This window comes from Cornus florida, unplaced genomic scaffold, assembly GCF_030987335.1.
Source record: "Cornus florida cultivar Cherokee Brave unplaced genomic scaffold, ASM3098733v1 CherokeeBrave_3.0.0_Hap2_Chr05, whole genome shotgun sequence".
NCBI classification, from domain to species: Eukaryota; Viridiplantae; Streptophyta; class Magnoliopsida; order Cornales; family Cornaceae; genus Cornus; species Cornus florida.
In genome coordinates, this window is record NW_026775575.1 from 94,738,007 (window position 1) to 94,758,951 (window position 20,945).

The 20,945-nt window shown below is 37.5% G+C and overlaps 1 protein-coding gene across 1 annotated transcript; it reads left to right on the plus strand.

Annotated features, from left to right (window-relative positions):
* The first annotated feature begins 6,955 nt into the window (after positions 1 to 6,955).
* LOC132309752 (uncharacterized) lies at positions 6,956 to 8,104 on the plus strand. Its single transcript, XM_059808036.1, has one exon. It carries the CDS (start codon positions 6,956 to 6,958, stop codon positions 8,102 to 8,104), a length of 1,149 nt encoding a protein of 382 aa, XP_059664019.1.
* The last annotated feature ends 12,841 nt before the right edge of the window (positions 8,105 to 20,945 follow it).

Here is a 20,945-nt window from a genome sequence, read left to right on the forward strand (position 1 = left end):
TTCCATCCATTTTAACTCCTAAACATAGGAAAAGTGAAATTTCAATTCAAAATTAAATGAATAGTAGTATAAAATTAACTCATAATTATATACTAAGGATTACTTTACTTGTGTGTTGTTTCGATGTATTTTTAAATAAAATATATACTTTTTTTAAAGAGGTTTAAGTTGAGGTTGAGGTCGAGTCCATTAGACGAGACGTGTAAAATAACTTGTTAAAAATTAATAAGTAAGTTACATTTGTTAAATATTAATTTTCTTTTTTTAGTAAATATTTTACGACGACCAAACATCAAAAAATAAAAAATATTTTACACCTAACAAACGTAGCCTAAATAAGAATGTAAAGTTCCATAGTAAGATTTCTTTGGACTTATAAAACTACTTATAAAAGTAATTCAACAAAAACTTACATATTAATTTGAAATGGTTCAAAAATGAAAAGCAAAACAACTATTTTGGGACAAAACAATACGAGTTGAGTTCAACAAAATTTACCTAGGAAACATGCCGGATACGTTTCTAACACTTTATATGTGTGTCCATAAATAAAAATTAATTTTAATATTTTGGACACTTCGCCAACACTTCTCGAACATTCCTAACACAAGTCTACTCACTAATATTGAAAATAATACGAATATTATCATTACAAAGTAATAAAATATTGGTATATATTATATAAAAATCATTACAATTGTGACATAATTTAATTTTCTAATTCATTTCGAAGCAACTCTAAGTATAAAAATTATAAATGAATTAAAGTTGAATAGATTATAAAAATAAATATTTATATTTATATGTAGCCATGTCCACGTCATACTCGTGTCCTATTTTTTAAAAATTCGATGCGTCGATGTATCTGTGTCATATTGTGCCCGTATCCGTGCTACATAAAAATTGACCCTTTATTAATTTGAAAAAGTTTTAAGAAAAAAAATTTTAAAAAATAGGACCAATAATACCGAATATAGTTACTTATCAGATAAAAAATAATAATAATACCAAGTACAGTTGAGTAAAGTTTAGAGCGATAACATGAGGAACAATGTTTGCCTCAGGCCGTATAAATAGGAATTGCCTACTTATGCGGATATGGACCACTAATAACACTGCAAGTGCCAAAAAAAAAAAAAATTATAAAATAAAAAGTAATCAGTCGGGTCTTCTTACGGGTGATCCAAAAATAATCGATTCAAGTTGTAACAACCGTAATTTTTTTTTTAAAGATTCGTGTTTTATATATATATATATATATATATATAAGGAGATAAAGCTACGAAATGAGGTAGGTTATTTGACTAGCTTATTTGACGGAAATAACGCTATCATTCAGTTTAGTTTGTTTTTTTAAAAGAGTCCTTATGGAACTCAACTGCTAGTTATATATCTAAGCTTAGTTGTGTATTCAGTTTAGTTTTTTTTACGTACGTTGCTATCCCCGATGATTTTTACACATTTGTTGTTGGGAAGCGAGAAAAAGCTCAAATGGTGATTACAATTCAGGAAAGTTAATTCTTGCTTATATCTTGTATATTTTTTTTTTTTATGTGATTGATAGTAAGATGATTATCTATGAATTAATTATAAACTCGTGATCGTGGGTATACTTATTCTGGGATTTTAATCTTGTACATAAGGTAAATGTACAATAATGGGTTGATCCATGAAAGTAGCATGTATTGATTAAATTATAAATTGTTATTTAGAGTTTTTAGTACCGATTGACATATACATGAGTACGTTAGTACTTGAATGTTGGATCATTGATTGGGAGATAATTATTTGATAATCTGGTGTAAAGGATCCAGAGTGTTTAGAGTTGTAGAGTTGGTGTTAATCTTTTATATATTCTATGCGTGTATGTAAAGTGGGTTATTTTAGCAAATGGGGCAGTAGGTAATATATTTGATATGGGCAATCTACCTATGAAGCCTACAGATTTGGTACTGTTGAGGTTAGCTTTAGTTAATTTTTTTTTAATCATTGACTTTGGATTGATTAGAAATTTAGTAACTATTGGATATATTTAATCTATGGTATATATAATCCATGGTTATATATAGTTAAGGATCCGTGGGTTTCAGTAAAGAAATTCAACTAGTATTAGAAGTTAAGCCATGGTATAGATGATGGTGAGTGCAGTTAAAGTCAACTCAGATTGGCCGATAATGAGGGTGATTTTTAGAATGTAAGTTAATTAGCAAGTTGCAAAATCTAAGACTACGAGTATGTTATGGTATGTTTTTTATTTATTAATTATTTAAGTAATTAATTAAGGTATTTGGTGTACTCGGGAAATTATGAGGTATGATTACTAAATGGTAAAGATATTTATTAAAGCAATGCTTTTGGTATTTAGATGAGGTATGTGAACTAGAAAGAGCAGTAGTTCGGGACTAACCTCTTAATGATTGGTCGAGATTATCGGATCAGTTAGGCATGGTCAGGGACCAGCCTTATGCGAGTGCATGATTTTGTGTTATGGCCATGGGTCTAATGAGCCCTTATTGTGTGGACGTGATCATGGATCATCTGGATGAGTAGACGCACAACCCAGCCACATGTGTGTATTTTGTAGTCCGGGACTATGCAATTCACACCATTTATTGGAGTGGAGCCAAGGGCTCATGTGAGGTAATGGCATTAGAACGCCAACTGGAAATTTTTTGTAATTTAAATTCTAGATAGGTTACAAATTAACAGTTTGAGTAATATTATAGAATGACGATGATTAGTAGATATTTCGTGGGCACTTATATATGTATATATATACGGATTATAAGCAAAAATTGACTTGCTGAACGATGATAGTGTTTAGCAATTTCTTACTGAGCTTGTAAGCTTACCCCTTTATTACTTTCAGGTGCACAAGGATTTAGCTTGCAAAGGAGGCTCAATGGGAGATGGAGATTTTTTTTTCAGTTTTCCACATATTGATTTTATTATTGTTTCTTAGCTAAAACTTTGTAATAAGATTCATTGTTGGTGGAATTTTTATTAGTTGGGGATGTAATAAATTTCATTTGGATTGATGGATTTTTAAATAGAATGTATTCTTATTGATTTAATCATGGATTGTTGTGGATGAATTAGGTGAGTCACGTACCAGATTTTAGTATAAAACAAGGGTTCTTGTGTTAGAATTTTTGGGGCATGACACAAGTCCATAATATTTTCCTCCAACGGGTTCCCTAACTTGGCTCATCTCTCTCATTTTTGAGACCTCTGTTCTTGACCGACCTCATAACAATCTCAAAATACTACCAAACTTTAATACATTGACATTTCAAGTTGCAATATTTTTGATAAATTAATGCTTCTGATGGTTCTTCACTCACTCAAACATTTAGATTTGTTGAACAACCACTTTTAATCATCCACGACAAGATCCAAAATTTAGGTAACTATTCGTTCATTCACGCTGGTACTACTTTTAATGCTTAAAAAATCCCAATTTCAGCAAACCCACTTCACAAATCACTCAAAAAACACAAACCCATCAAGAAACAGGGTCATCCACACAGATCAAAAAACAAGAAAAACACCCCAACCACCCTCCTATCACCAATCTTTGTGGCGGACATCAAATCGGTGATGTGCATATGGAGGGTATAAAGATTTAGGAAACCTTCCCTAATGAAATCTTAGAAACAAAAAATACAAATAGCATATCACTCCCTTTAATTGGGAAACCGCACAGGGACCGGAAAGTGAGAATCCAACAGTTTCTTTTCAAAAACCAGTTTGAAATCTAGCGTGAAGTAACTCTTGACGTCAATCGAGGCCGTCATCTTCAGGTAAAGAATCTGTTGGTCAAGTAATCGATAAAATGTGAAATCGACGGCAAAGCACCTGATCAACATCGCCACCTACAAAATCAGTATAAACAACGAATTATGCCTGCAGTGAGCTATACCGAGCATTATGCGGTCGATCTGTGTTAGCAGATCGTGCTTGCCTCTAAAAGTTAGGGAAAAAAGGAAAAAAAAAATTTCTTTCTTTTGGTCTAAAGCAAGCATTGTTCTAACATGAGCCACGAGGGTGCAGTGGCGCACCAATTGCACTTGGGCAGCCTATTAATTTTTGTTTGTTTTATTTATACATATAATTTGTAAAAAAAATAAAATTTAAATATCCCTCTTAAAATTATCTTTTCCTACAAATCCCCTTAATTATATACTTATTTTTCTCTCACTTTTATCCTCCTTTTTCATATATATATTTTTTTTGGTAAAATACAGCCACGCCCCCTGAGGTTTGGCAAAAGAATAGACAAATGAAAGTTACTCAATTTTTGGACAATGACACCCCCTCTCTTCTGAAATTCCATCCAAATAAGGCCTTAAGTTATATGAAAAGACAAAATTACCCCTCAATATTAAATTCAAATATATTACAAAATATCAGACCTTGCAAAATGACGTTATAGCCCCTTATATATACATACATACATACACATAGAGGTAGAAAATGTTGGTACTCAGTGACTCTGAAAACGTTCTCGCCACTGACGAGGGCGGTGGCGATGTACCCATAACTTGATAGCGGCGGAGAATCGGCATCGAAACGTATGGCGACGAAATGTTCCAAGAACCAGACGGAAGGGGAAGCCTGGTAGAGCCGTGAAATTGGTTATCGTTGCCGTTGTTAGTGGCAGCTGCGGTGGAAAAGGGTGGTTGGAGGTTGAGTTTCTTGGAGCTGGGTTGTTGTTCTTAGAGAGATGATGACGCCGCATACCTCCCACACAATGAAGAGATCCAGTCAGAGAGGGTTGGGAGGTGAATCGAAGAGATCGGGTGTTGGGAGGCAAATTGGAGAGGGTTGGGAGGTCGACGAGTTGTGTGTCACCGCCTACACCTTGTTGGCTGAGTTGGTGTTGCTGCCGCAGACATCATTGGGCTTCGATATGACGGTGGATAGACCACCGTTGGTGAGAAGAGGGTTTTTGGGTCCTCTAACACAGACCGTGTCGTTGTCGCTGGACTCGTTGGCAAAGGTTTTCCATTCAGACCGCACTAGAAGCAGACAGTGTCTCCGGCCGAGTGATCGATTGACAGAACCGGCAGGAAAGAAAATGGGCTGTGACCTTGCGGCGCGACACCTGCGGGAAAAAAAAAAGCTCGGCTGTGAGCTTCTCGGCGGTTCGCGGCGTGATGGCAGCAATTGTGACGTCGGACTCGGCTGTGATGAGGAACTGCGGCGGTGAGCTCGGTTGTGAAGAAGACCCTGTTTGGCTCCCCTATTTTGTATGTGTATGTATATAGATATATACATATGTGTGTGTAATTTTGTGTGTATATATCTATACATATATTGTATATATCTATATATGTTTAGCTGCTTTATATATGTGGGTGTAATTTTGAGGAGTTGGGTTTTGTGTGGTGGTGGTCAGTGAATTGGGGATGATGATGGCGATGGAGGCTGGGGGTTCGTCCAACGGTGATTATGTAGTATGTGTGTGTGTGTGTATATATACATACATACATAGCGAAATGGAGAAAGGTTTGGGTTTGGGTTTAATCCAAGGGTATTTAAGTCAATAAAAATATAAATTTTATATAAAAAGGTAATAAAGTCAAATCACCATTGTCAGGGTCTCTTTGTCCATTTTTCAAATCTGAAAGGGTGTCATTGTCCAAAAAATGGGTAACTTTCATCTATGTGTCCTTTTGCCAAACCTCAGGGGGTGTGACTGTACTTTACTCCTTTTTTTTTTCTTTTTTTTTTTTTTCTTTTTTCTCTCTTCTCTTCAAAATATCTTGCATTCTATTTCTTTAATCAAAACCCTTTTTCCCCCTTAAAAGTTATCTCATATTTATTTTTTTTTCTTTTTTTTTTTTCTTGCACTCGAGTATGATTTATGTGCAGTAACTTTATTTTCTATATTATTATTAATTTTTTATTCACTTATTGTTGTAATGACCCGGTCATTTTTCTTCCTTTCATTTTTCTCAAATTTTACTGATAAATTTTTTCCATTTAATTTTCTTTTTTGAGTTCTGTTTCTCGTCACTTGGTGTCATCTCGAGTGCTTGAAAATGGTTTTTAAGACTCTTTCGTTTGGATTGACAACTTCCTTTAAGGACCGAGTCATTTCCACATTTTCACTTTTTGGACACTATTCACTTTTCATCTTTTTCCCTATTTTGTCTTTTCGCCGTTTGTCACTTTTTGGCACAACCTCACTTTTCATGCTCAGAGTTAGTTTTTGACTTCATGTATCTTCATTCTAAGTGGTTTCTATGAAATACGTATCTTTACTTTTGTAGAAAAGTACTCTGGTTGCTCCCGGTGTTCATAGGGGTATGGATGCACAGTTCTTTGGAAACTTTTTCTTTTCCTGGGGTGTTTTTCATAAATATCTTTTAAAGATATTTTATTTCAGGGGTTTTTAAGTGATAGGGAAAAATAACCCTAGCCTATCTTGACTTTACGAAAAAGGTAATTAAATATTGACCGGCCACCAGATTTCTTCAACTCTCAGGCGATAATATATCATTTTGAAGGATAACCATTTCTACCAGATAAGAATGATGACAAATCGTATCAAGGATAGGATTTGTCATGGGGTAAGTTCAAATCTTATCAAGGATAAGATTTCCACGAGATAGGCTCCATGGGCTAAGGACGATAAAATTCCCTTATCAAGAATAAGGGAAGTGACTATAAATACAAAAATGACTCGGGAACAAGGTACACACATAAAAACTCTTACTAAGCAAATTACGATTAAAATTCCCTATCGAGAACCCTTACTAACTTGATCGTCGGAAGGTCAACGGCCGGCACCATACCGGTGTTTGACTTTGCCATCATTGTTTTGCAGGAAACGGTGTCGTACTAGACCGCGACGAATTTCAACCTCAACAGTTGGCGCCGTCTGTGGGAACGACGATTCCCTTGAATCGATTTATTACTCGTTGGGTATAGACGTTTGCGGTCCGGTATGATTACCGAAGGAACATCGTCGCAGGGATCTGGCCAAAGGGAAGAGTTGGGTGAAAACCTAGACGTCCCAAATGACCAGACGCGGTTTGTAGCATTGGAACTGCAGGTCCAAACTTTGAATCAGGGTATGGACCAGTTGATCCAACAAAATGCAGCACTCCTGCAACACCTTGTTCCACCGGTTCAACAAAGCTTGCCACGCCAAGACCTCTCGAATCCGAACAGAGGTAATGGGAATCTGGAAGAGCAGGATACTCATCCTTCCCGACATGAGACCGAAGTTGAACAAAGCCAGGTGGGAAACCGACATAGAGAAGTGATCCACCCCTCTCTTCCACGGAGTTCCAGACCCTATGAAGACACGACTGTCATTGAAAAAACTGAGGAGATTTCCTACGTTGACCTAGAGATGCAAGATCTTAAGGCAAAGATGGAGGGTATGATGCAGGCCATGAAGGGAAAAGGCATTGCAGCCATAGATGGTTTGGTGCAGAAGACCAATTTGCCGTTCAGCCCCTCGGTTATGAAATGCCCTCTGCCAAGTAAATTTAGAATGCCCATAATTGAGAGTTTCGACGGAACTAAAGATCCCCTCGACCACTTGGATACTTTTCAGGCGCTTATGCACCTGCACGCGATGCCGGATGAGATCATGTGCAGGGCTTTCCCAACGACTCTCAAAGGATCAGCACGGGTATGGTTCAACAAACTAAAGCCAGGAACCATCAAAACCTTTGAAGAATTGAGTAAGGGCTTTGTGGGCCATTTCATTGCTGGCCAGAGGCATAGAAGGCCGGCTAACTACCTCCTTACTGTGAAGCAACAGAAGGGAGAGTCACTGCGAGATTACATTAGTCGTTTTAACACGGAGATGTTACAGGTGGAGGAAGCGGATGACAAGGTGGCCCTAACCGCCTTCATGGGAAGACTCCAAACCTCAAGATTCCTCTTCTCTTTATCAGAGGAACCTCCTACTACCAGTATGGCTGAGTTATTGGTTCGAGCTAAAAGACATATGAATGCTGAAGATGCAATGATTGCGAGAAAGGGAAAAGAAGGGGAGGATAAGAAGTCAGACAAGAAAAGGCTGGCCCTGACAATCAGAGATGAAAAGGAAACCAAGTATAAGAAACCCATGGTCAACTAGAATGAAAGGGCGTCTCGCTATAAGAACGCGGAGAGGTATACAAATTACACTCCTTTAAATATGTCGATAGATCAAGTTTTCCTGCAGATCCAAGATGAGCCATATCTGAAGTGGCTACTGAAGTTGAAGTCAGATCCGGTAAGGAAACCTCGTGATAAGTATTGCAGGTTCCCTAAAGACCATGGGCACGCTACAGAGGATTGCTTCGACCTTAAGGATCAGATTGAGACTCTGATCCGAAGGGGGCATATGCGAAAGTTTATTGTGGGGAATGACAGAACCGACATTAATCCACTAAGAGCAGGCCGAAACAACCACCCTCCTGATCAACAACCAATAGGAGAGATCAGGGTTATAGCCGGGGGGTGTGCTGGAGGTGGAGAATCGAGCTCAGCCCGTAAGGCCTATGCCAGGAGAATGCAAAGCTCATCTGAGGTGTGCGAAGTAGAAGTACAGATTCAACATTGAAAGATGCCTCGTTTAGGTGATCCAGTTATTACATTCTCAGATGAAGACATGAAGGATGTGCAGCAAACTCATGACGACCCTCTTGTCGTCACCATGATGATCGTTAACTATAATACTCGACGAATCTTGGTAGATAATGGAAGTTCAGCTGATATCATTTTTCTTGATGCATTCAGCAAGATGAAGATTGGTAAAGAGAAACTCAGACCTACTAGATCACCATTTGTGGGATTCACGGGAGACAAGGTCTATCCTCTAGGAGCGGTCATCCTTCCTGTCATTGCAGGAACCAGCCCAAAACAAGTCACTGTCATAATAGACTTTCTGGTGGTGGATTGTCCATCTGCTTACAATGTCATCCTAGGAAGAATGACCTTAAATTCGATTAGGGCCATCACTTCGCTTCCCTACCGAGCATGGCGTAGGCGAACTAAGAGGAGATCAGTCCATTGCCAGAGAATGCTATGTTGCCTCTCTCAAAGAAAAGAGGCAGCAGGAGGCTTTAATTGTCGATGAAGTTGAAGAAAATGAGTAAGACCGGGCTAAGCTAATCGAGGACTTAGTGGAGATATGCTTGAATGACACTGACGTAACAAAAAAGGTAAGGATATGGTCTCTGCTCCCCTCAGATTTCATAAATATTCTTATACAGTTCCTTAGACAGAATCAAGATGTATTCGCTTGGTCACATGAAGACATGCCCGGTATTAATCCAACTACGATTGAGCATCGATTAAACACAGATCCTACATTCAAACCTATCAGGCAAAAACGAAGAACATTTGCTGCGGAAAGGAACATGGCTATATCAGAAGAGGTGAATAAGCATATGAAAGCTGATTTCATCCAAGAGGTTCATTATCCCGACTGGTTGGCCAATGTTGTTTTGGTAAAAAAGGCCAATGGAAAATGGAGGTTGTGCATAGACTTTACCAATTTAAATAAGGCGTGCCCCAAAGACAGTTTCCCTCTGCCAAGAATTGATATGTTGGTAGAAGGGACAGCTGGCCATGAGCTGCTCAGTTTTATGGATGCATACTCGGGGTATAACCAAATCTCAATGCACACACCAGACAGAGAGAAGACCTCTTTCATCACGGACAGAGGTTTATATTGCTATAAGGTGATGCCTTTTGGGCTAAAAAATGATGGTGCAACATATCAGCGGCTAGTAAACCTGATGTTTAAGGACCAAATCGGAAGGAATATGGAAGTGTATATGGATGACATGCTCGTAAAAAGCTTGAAAGCTCAAGACCACCTGGCTGATCTACAGAAAACGTTCCAAGTCCTCAGGAAACACCAGATGAAGCTCAACCCAAGTAAATATGCCTTCAAAGTCTCCTCTGGGAAATTCCTCGGTTACATGGTAAGTAGAAGAGGGATAGAAGCTAACCCTGAGAAGGTCCAGGCGATTCTCAACATGCAGTCTCCAGCATCGACCAAGGAACTTCAAAGATTGACAGGAAGGATCGCAGCTCTGAACAGGTTAATTTTCAGGGTGACCGATAGGTGTTTGCCTTTTTTCCGTGTGCTCAGGAAAGCTTTTTCATGGACCCTTGAGTGCGAGCAAACTTTTACAGAGATGAAGGAGTATCATTATTGTCGCGGGCGATGCAAGGAGAATAGTTGTATTTGTACTTGGCGGTTTCTCCGTCGGCAGTAAGCTTAGCCTTGGTCCGCTAAGAGGATGGAAACCAAAAATCGGTATATTATACTAGCCGTGCATTCAGGGGGGCGGAAGAAAGGTACCTAAGGATAGAAAAGTTGGCATTTGTTCTAGTTATCTCTGCGAGGAAACTCAGGCCTTACTTCCAAGCTCATACAATAATAGTATTGACGGACCAACCACTTAAGCAGGTTCTCCGCAAACCTGATACTTTAGGGCGACTCATGAAGTGGTCGGTAGAACTTGGAGAGTTTGATATCCAATACAAACCCCGAACAGCCTTAAAAGCCCAGGTACTGGCAGATGTTATAGCGGAATTCACACCAGAAGATGGGCCCGAGCATGCTGCAAATGAGCAAGAAGAAGCCGAATCTACTTGGACGTTATATGTGGATCGGTCCGTCAATGCCCGTGCAAGTGGGGCAGGGCTAGTAATTATCTCCCCGAATTGGGAATGCATCAAATATGCACTCAGGTTTGGTTTAAAGTAACCAACAATGAGGCAGAGTATGAAGCCTTCTTAGCAGGCCTCAGGGTGGCGAAAGCTTTAGAAGTGGAACGACTAATAGCATATACTGATTCTCAACTAATAACTGGACAAGTCCAGGGGGAATATGAAGCCAAGGATGAGAAGATGAAGACTTATTTACATAAGATAGATGATATCAAGGGTTTTTTTTAAGAAGTTTTCTATCACCGGATTCCCCGAGAAGAAAATGAGCAGGCAGACGCTCTAGCTCGACTGGCAACCACAGAGGAAGATAAAGCCATACCCGTGGGATATTTGGATGAGCCTAGCACGGTCTGGTATTGGCCACAGAAAATACACCAGGTGGCCCACGGCATGGAGTGGGCAGAACCCATTATCAGGTACATTGAGAACGAAGAGCTACCCCAGGACCGCATGGAAGCACGAAAGATTAGGATGCGTGCGGCAAAATATTCCCTCATTGATGGGGTTCTCTACAAGAAGGGATTTTCTCTACCCTATTTGTGTTGTGTTTCCATTAATGAGGCAAATTATATTCTAAAAGATATACATGAAGGCCTTTGTGGAAATCATGCTGGGGGCAGATCATTAACGCATAAAGCTATCCGACAAGGATACTTTTGGCCTACTATGAGGATAGATGCACTTGAGTTTGTGAAGAAATGTGACAAGTGTCAGAGATTCGCCAATGTCCCAAAACAACCAGCAGAAAAGTTAACCCTTCTTACAGGGCCGTGGCCTTTTGTCCAATGGGGGACGGACCTCATCGGCCCCTTACCCCAAGTGAAGGGACAAACTAAGTACGCAATTGTGGCTATCGATTATTTCACCAAATGGGTAGAAACTGAGCCATTAGCTCATATTGGAGCGAATAAAGTAAATAAGTTTTTCTGGAAGATAATAATCTGCAGGTTTGGAGCACCTAGGGTAATTGTGACCGATAATGGGAAGCAGTTTGAAAGTGAGCAATTCCTCGATTTTTGTAATGAACTTGGGATCAAAGTTCATTTCTCTTCTCCTGCCCATCCCCAAGCCAATGGGCAAGTTGAGGTTACGAATAGGACAATATTGAAAATGATCAAGACACGCCTAGAAAAGGCCAAGGGCTTGTGGCCTGAACAACTACCCGAAGTTTTATGGGCCTGTCGTACTACCGTAAGAACCCCCACTAGGGAGACCCCTTTTGGGTTAGCTTTTGGAAGTGAAGTTGTGATCCCGGTAGAAACAAAGGTTGCTACCTTCAGAACCAAGTATTTTGAACCTCAACAGAACGAGGTGGAACTACGATTAAACCTAAACCTGGTAGAAGAGAAAAGGGAGCAGGCCCAGGTCAAGGTTGCAGCTTACCAGCGGATGATATCCAAGTACTACAATGCCCGGGTCAAGCTAAGGAGGTTCGACCCAGGAGACCTGGTGCTTCGCGAGGTTACCCCGGCTACTAAGGAAAAGGGGGAAGAAAAGTTAGCTCCCAATTGGGAGGGCCCTTTTTGAATAACCCAGAGCAATAGACCGGGGGCATACTGGTTAGAGTCACTTGGTGGGAGCCAACTTCCCCACCCGTGGAATGCAGAACATTTGAGAAAATATTACCAGTAGGTACTCATGCCAGGTTGTGTTTTATTTTATTATTTCACTTTTAAAAGTGATAGAATGTTTTTAGCTTCAATAAAGTAGACCAGTGTGTAACGGATGCTAATACTCGACTATCGATTATTATTTTCGACAGGTCTTTAATAAAATGATTATTCGTATTTATTACACGTGTTTCTACTGAATTTAATAAGTCACATAAGGACTAGTAACACATTAAGTCCACTTCTTTATTAAAAGAAATAAGTGACTTTCCCTTACTAAAGGGACGAGCTGGGTGAAGCTCGTAAAAATACGTTCCTTCGGAAGAAGGACGGGCGGTGTGAAGCCTGGAAAAGTAAAATGAGTTCTGCATAAGGAAACAACAAGTATGAAACAATACCATGAAAGACAAAAGTAGAGCAACTATTCTCTGGATTAAGAGATATTCTGAAAAGTTCTAAAGGAACAACATACTGAGAAATCAAAAAACCTAATATATATATATATGTATATATATGACTACTACTATGGAATTCCATCTTCCTCTTCGCTCTCACTTAGAATGTCATACATAGAAAAGTCTATGTCTGGACGATCTTTGCCGACAAGAGCTTTGAACCGGTCAAAACCATCACAGCAAGCCTTGCCTATGAGCACCTTGAATTCATCAGAATTTTTAAAACTTTCCATGGCAGCTAGCTTATCGAGTTCCAGCTTATCAGAGTATTCTTTGGTAAGTTTCACTTTCTCATCTTGAAAGTTTAATTTTGCATTAGTCAAGTCATCTTCTTTTATTTTAAGTGCAGAAGTAACATTTTCATATTTAGCCTTGAGGGAAGCCATTTCTAGGGAAAGCTTCTCGTATTCTTTAGCGATAACAACAGAGTATGTAGTGCCCTATAAATAAATAAATAGTGGCGAACAGTTAAAAAAGAAAAGAAAAGAGATGCACATAATAAGGGTAAAATCTCACCTAGCTGATTAGATGAAGAAATTTCTTTGAAAGCTCAGATGCTGGCAGACTCTGCAATCTGGCAATGTCATCTTTTACTACCATTTTATGTAACCTGTCATTCGCGACATTAGCGTCATCGAGAACCGATTCCCCGTGGGAAAAGGCTTGGTTGGTTGATACCGAACCAAAACTTTCGAAACTCGTAGGAACCCCACCAAATCGGCTGAAACCTAGAGGTACAGGAGTAGGACCTGATAACACTCTAGTGCTTGAGGATGTACCATGGTTCCCTTCTCCTACCCTTCGTAATTTTTTGAAAGCAGGAGTAAAAGGAAGATTACTTGACCGGACTTGGGCTAGGAGCCTTTTACTGAGCTTCTTGCCTACATAAAGAGTAATAAGGGAAATATTTAATGAGATGTTAACTAAAATCAGTAAGTTCACATATAAGTACCTTTGTTTTTCTTACCTTTCTTTGAGTGGGTGGAGGTTTCCTTTGAGCTATGAGCTCGTACATACAAATCTAAAGCCTCGTCAGTCATGAGATCGCTAAAGGTCTTCACTGGGTAAGAAGAGGCATTACCAACATACTCAGCTTCTTGAATAGAGAGGGTTGGTTTGTCCTTAAACTCTGGAAAAAAGAATTGTAAGTTGCACTTTAAAAAAAAAAAAAAAAAAATACTATTCATGAACAGTACCGCGGGTACTGTTCCCTCGGGTGCAAAAAAAAAAAAAAAAAAAAAAAAAAAATTATTATTATTATTTTACTATTCACGAACAGTACTTGCGGATACCGTTCCCTCGGGTAAAAAAAAAAAATTTATTATTTTACTATTCATGAACAGCACCCGATGGTGCAAAAAAAATAAGAAGAAGAAGAAGAATTTGGAAACTATATACATATAAATCTTACCTGTTGGATCTGAATTATTCTAAACTGTTGGAAATTTCCCGTATGTACCGGACATAAAAAAGAAACGACTCTTCCAACCTTTATTATTTTCAGGGGTTGCAACAAGGAGGAATGTCTTCTTTGATCTACACTGGAAGTACCAAAAGTTGTCTTTTTTCTTCTTTAGATAATAAAAATGCAGGAATTGATTTACTGTTAGATGACCATTGCCACACTTTCCCCAAACAATCAAACAGCCTATAATAATTCTCCATGAATTAGGAGCAATTTGAGAAGGAGCTATCTTCAGATAAGAAAGAATTTCTTCTACAAATGGATGAATCGGAAAAAACAAGCCCGCAACAAAAGTCGACTCGAAAAAGCATACCTCACCCAAACGAATAGAAGAACATCTATCTTCTGGTTTGGGTTTGTGAAGACGAATAAATGAAGGAATGGAATATTTAACTCTACAATTCTGTAAATTCTCATCCTTAATTAAGGATTCTCCTTCACGAGGAGGTTGCTTGGAAAAAGCAGTCCTTGGTCTTGAGGAGTAATCCACACCAGATTCATCACCATAGTCAGGATCGAGTTCTTCAACACTTTCAGAGGTTGAGTCCTCAGATTGAGATTCAGTATTCAAGTTATTTTTCTGCACGAACATGATGAGGTATCGGATATCGCGAAAATAGCGAAACCACTTTGGAATTACACCGATAACCCGGTAGAGACAACTTGACCCAATTATGTATCTACAAAGATCCACAAGAAACTCACAGTTATGATCCAGTTTAGAGGATTTCAGACAAAAAAGAAAAGGAAGGTAAATAAATAAGTAAATATATTTATTTATTTATAGGAAAATTCTTTTTCAAGTAACAGTGAAATTCTTGTAAAGGAGTTCTACTACAATATGGAAGGGGCCTGTAGTAAAAAGGAAACAAATGGAATATAGAAAGTATTTCCTTGGTCCACAACGTACCCGGAAATAGGGGACAACTGATAGGGAAAAATAACCCTAGCCTATCTTGACTTTACGAAAAAGGTAATTAAATATTGACCGGCCACCAGATTTCTTCAACTCTCAGGCGATAATATCTCGTTATCAAGGATAACCATTTCTACTAGATAAGAATGATGACAAATCGTATCAATGATAGGATTTGTCATGGGGTAAGTTCAAATCTTATCAAGGATAAGATTTCCACGAGATAGGCTCAATGGGCTAAGGACGATAAAATTCCCTTATCAAGAATAAGGGAAGTGACTATAAATACAAAAATGACTCGGGAACAAGGTACACACACAAAAACTCCTACTAAGCAAATTACGATTAAAATTCTCTATCGAGAACCCTTACTAACTTGATCGTCGGAGGGTCAACGACCGGCACCACACCGGTGTTTGACTTTGCCATCCTTGTTTTGCAGGAAACGGTGTCGTACTAGACCGCGGCGAATTTCAACCTCAACATTAAGAAAATATTTTTAGAAGATATTTTCATTCTAGGTCATTAGTGCAGTTAACCCTTTTTGGAGGGGTCATTTTGCAATTAACGAAAGTTATTGCAAAAATACCTCGTTTTGAGCCTGGATCCTCGTATATGATTCATTTTCACTTTTCATCGACTTGTGAACTCTTAAAATTTCCTTCTAGTCATTTTTCCCCAATTTCAGGGTTTCTGACCCCGGTTGCTGCCGAACTTATTTGGGGCATATTTCTCAGTTCGAGACTTAGTTTTCGACGTCGTTTCTTCCGTTATTCATCTTTTTTCATTTTGGTTCTTTTTCATTCACAGAGTTTTTCCATTTGAGCGCGTTTGCTCAAATTTCACTTTTTCGAACCCGACGAGGCCCTTTCGGGGCACTTTTAGGGTTTTACTATAAATAGAATGTCTTAAAGTGAAAAATTATTTTTTCCATCATCTTCCTCCCTCTTTGGCTGACAGCCATGGCAGCCCCTTGGGCTGTCACCTTTTCTTCTTCTCCTCCACTTGATTTCCTTTGTAAAAAGTCTTCCGCTTTAACGTTTATCGTAGGTCTCATCGTGCTCTACCTTTCCTCCTTATTAGAATCCATTTCTAACCACTTTTGAGTTTGGGTTTCAAGTTTGAGTTTGGATTTTCATGGTACCTCAAAGGTTAAAGTTGTTCCTCTCGTTGTCCCCGACATAACACCGTGGTATCGTTGGATTCAGAGCATTTTTCTTTCTGTGGGGATTTAAGATTTCATCTCAAATTGAGGTAGGGGTGTTATAGTTTATATTCTTGATGTATTTCATGCTATTGATGCTTATACAACTCATTTACATGTCTTTGTATCAAATCTATGAATTTTATTATTTATTTTTCTTGTATGAGATTTGATTTTCCCGGTTGGTTATAGCTTGGTTTAAACATGTGGTATGATATTATATTACTCATTGATACGTTCATTGACATATATTAAATTGAGAGCATTTGGACAAGTATTGAAGTTTTTATTTAATATTTTTCTTGAATGAAAATTTAATTCATGTGGCCTTATCTAGCTTGAAATCAATATGTGATGTCATATTATATTAGACCTTAGCATACTCTTCAACATATGTGAATTTGAGAGTAATCGGAGGTGTTTTAAAATCTAAAGATAATTAATTAATTTATTCCAAGTGTACTATTCACTCCATTGGATTTCCGACTTGATATTGTTGATGTACATGCCATATAACTTCACATATATTAAATCGGGAATATTTGATTAGGTCTTGAAACCTTTCATTTATTATTTTTCTTGTATGAAGGTTTAATTATCATGGTTGTAGCTTGCATGGAAATCACTTGTATTAGGCTATTAAATCAAGTCTTGACATGTTTTATAACATACTTTAATTTGAGAACATTTGGATGAGTTTAAAAATTTAGAGCTTTTAATTAAAAGAATTAATTAAAACATATTCAATGGTTCCATGAGCTTGATTAAGTTTCTAACTTGGTATTTATGATTTCCTTGACAAGTTCCTTCACGTGTATCAAATTGAGAATAATCGGATAAGTTTTGAAACTTATATTTAATTATTTTCTTTGTATGGAACTTAATTCACATGGTTGTAACTTAAATTTCATGGGGCCTTTAGCTTTTTATCATGTATCTAGACTTCTTGTAACTTGACTCCTTTAATGTGTTTAATGAACTAACACAATTATCTTGGAATGATTTAATTATCCATGCATAGTTTAGTAAATAATTAAATCATTAGTCTTATACTTGTGGTATATTTACATCAATGGATTCCTTGTGGTTTAAATCCTAGTTTGTAATCTTTGTAGATGCATGGCATGATCTCTTGACTTTTCACATGCCATCATAGTTGAGAATTTAGGGCATGACTTGTGTGTTTCCAAAATATTGGTTGTGCATAAAACGTGGTTAATGCATTACTTGTATCTTAATACTATCTTGATTTGCACAACTTGTTGATTTTGGAACTCGGGATATCAATCAAGATTTGACATGGCTAGGACTTGATTCTAGTACGAAAGATAGAGAGCTCCCTGCACTATAGTGCGCACTAGGGGAAGATACCCATGGGTTAGTAGCCCTAAAGTGATCCCAAGAGTACGGTTTTAATCCGGGCGATATCCGAGTATCTAGAGGTGCACAAAAGAACTGGGAACAGGAACTGGAACCAAACGGAACCGGAACCGATTTTACGGTTCTCACGGTTCCGATTTCGGTTCCTAACTCACGGTTCAGTTCCAGAACTAAACCGAACCGATATATATATATATATATATATATATATATATTATAATTATACTTGATTACAGATTACTTGTGCTGGAGTGTGGGCCGTTGTAAGACCTAAAGTCAAAACAAACTCAAAACCTAAAGTTACTTAACCTCTCAATTTCTTTTCTCAAACTCACTCGGTCACTCGGCCGCTTCGCCTCCTCTCCTCTCTGGCTCTCAGCCTTTTGGCTTTTTTACTATCTCAAGTCTCAGAACTCAGAAATCTTTATCTTTTCAGATCACACTCGCGACTCTCGCGGCGCCGACTTGCCTTTGATTCGATGATTCGTGGATTCGTGGTCTCTGTCTTCTCAGATCTGACAGATCTTCGGCTTCCGATCTCAGTTTGGTAGATAGGTATTCCAGATTTGACAGATTTTCTTTATATTTCTTGATCATCCATAACAATGTTGTTTTATTTACCTTTTCCTTTTAATCTTAAGTTGTTTTGTTCCATAATAATTTATTTTTGTTTGTTAATTTAATTAATCACATCTTCTTTCAATTCTTTGGTTATAACTTATATATAACTCCATGAATGCATATATTGTTTCTTTACTTATTTTTTCTTTTCTTTTGGGGTAAATAATTTTCTGTAGTTAAATTACCAAAGTGTGTGGTTTTTATTTAGTTAGATATGTAAATTTACAAATTTTTAATTATTTTAATAATCGTTAGCTCTGATGATTCTGGGCATGTGAATTTTTGTTCTTTTGATGCTTGATTATATTAAAGAATAAGTCATACAGGTTTTGACTTGGAGCAAATATATGTTTTTTAGTAGCTTATTTTTTTGTCATGTAAAATTGTAAATTTGGTTCAAGTCAAATGCAGAAACACGGTCAAAGTCCTATTTGTAATTTTTTATTTTTTTTCCAAAAGCATCATGAAAGCATTTCATTTTTTATTTTAGTTTTTGTGTTTTGTTGGTTCATTCTTAATTTATAATTTTGAGTCATGCATAAATAGTCACCATAAATAGTCGCATTCACCATAAATAGTCGCTCTGAAAATTGGTTTTGCAATTTGAGTTGCTTAACTGCATGTACTTGATCGATGAACAGAATTCATCGAAAAAAAATTCCAGGATCAACTATGCAGATAACTTTTATTGAATTTAATGATGGATTTTGGTGTTTTCTGTTTCAGTGACTTTCAACTTTCAAGTGTCAACTGGCTTCCTCATCATCTTCCTTCGTCAATGTAATTTTTATTTTTATTTTTCTTTTTCCTATTATCTTTTTCATTTTCCTTTTCCTTTTTCTAATATATTTATATAATTTCAGATGTCAACATTGTTAGTGTCTTTGTCAAGTGACTCCGGGGAGCCTTCTGATGGTCATGCATCTGAACCTTCTAAAAAGGTACTTCAAACAACTCCTAAAAAAAAAGGTAAAAAAAGGGGTCGATCTCCTGTGTGGCAACATTTTACTGAAGAATTAAAAGATGGGAAGCCAAATGGTGCCAAATGTAACTATTGTGGAGCAATATTTAAGTGGTCGAGTGAGAATGGGACTAGTTCTTTAAAAAAACATCTTACTAACGTTTGTCCCAAATTCTCCAACAAAGACAAGAAACAAAAACTTTTGTCATTTCAATCGGGGACACGAAAAGATAGTAGTAGTTCCTTGGTGTTTGGAGCTTTAACCAAGAAAAATGTAGGCTAGCTCTTGCTAAAATGATTATTATAGATGAGTTGCCTTTCAAATTTGTAGACCATGAAGGTTTTCGTTTGTTTTGTAGCATATTGCAACCTAATTTTAAAATTGTGTCACGCACTACCTTGGCAAGGGATTGTTTTGCATTGTATCTTGATGAGGAAAAAAAATTGAAAAATTTGTTGTTGAAGCCAAACCAAAGGATTTGCATCACTAAAGATGCATGGACCTCACTACAAAACTTGTCTTACATGTGCCTTACAGCTCATTTTATTGATAGTGATTGGAAATTGCATAAAAGAATAATAAGCTTTTGTACACTTTCTAGTCATAAAGGTGAGGCGATTGGTCAGGCTGTAGAAGAATGTTTGATGGGATGGGGTATTGAGAAACTAGGTACTATTACCGTTGATAATGCGAGTTCAAATGATGTTGCTATTGGATATTTGAAGAACATGATTTCTAAGGGTAATGAAACTTTTATCTTGGGTGGTGATTTTTTTCATGTTAGGTGTTGTGCTCATATTCTTAATTTAGTTGTGAAAGATGGGTTAAATGAACTGAAAGATTCAATAATTCGAATTCCTGGGGGAGTAAAATATGTTAGGAGTTCTCCACAAAGAGAACAATGTTTCAAAACATGTGTAGAGAAGGTAAAGATAACAAGTAAACTTTTTTTGTGCCTAGATGTTCCAACTAGGTGGAACTCCACATATCTAATGCTAGAGGGCGCAATCAAATTTCAAAAAGCATTTGAAAGGCTAGCATATGAAGGGCAATTCAAATTTGAACTTAGTAGTAATGATGGAATTCCTACTGCAAAGGATTGGGATGATGCTCGTTTTTTTACTCAAATATTGCAAAAATTCTATGATGCCACCGTACGTTTGTCTGGTTCATTATATGTCACTTCTAATTTGTTCTTCAGTGAAATTTGTGGCATTGAAGCTAGCTTGGTTGAATGGTCCAAAAGTTTGGATCCTTGTATATGTACCATGGCTAAAAAAAATGAAGATTAAGTTTGATAAGTATTGGGGAAACATTGAAGAATTGAATGTAATGCTATTCATTGCAAATGTGTTAGATCCTCGTTGTAAATTAATGTATTTAAGGTTTTGTTTATCCAAAATTCATGATCCAGCCAAGGTAAATGTGTTGATGAAAAGGATAGTAGATATGCTAAAACGTCTTTTTGATGAGTTTGAAAAGGTTGAGTTAGCTAATTCATCCTCATTTCAAATTGTAAATGTTGAGACTAATACTATGGCATTTGACCCATTGGGTGCGGGTGGTACAAATGATGTGGTCTCACTATCAATGTTTGAAAAACATATGGAACAAGAAAGTGATCAAAGAGACAAAAC

What these genes read in the sequence shown, in the direction of transcription:
- LOC132309752 (XM_059808036.1), top strand. Translation starts at nt 6,956, where the DNA reads ATGATTACCGAAGGAACATCGTCGCAGGGATCTGGCCAAAGGGAAGAG.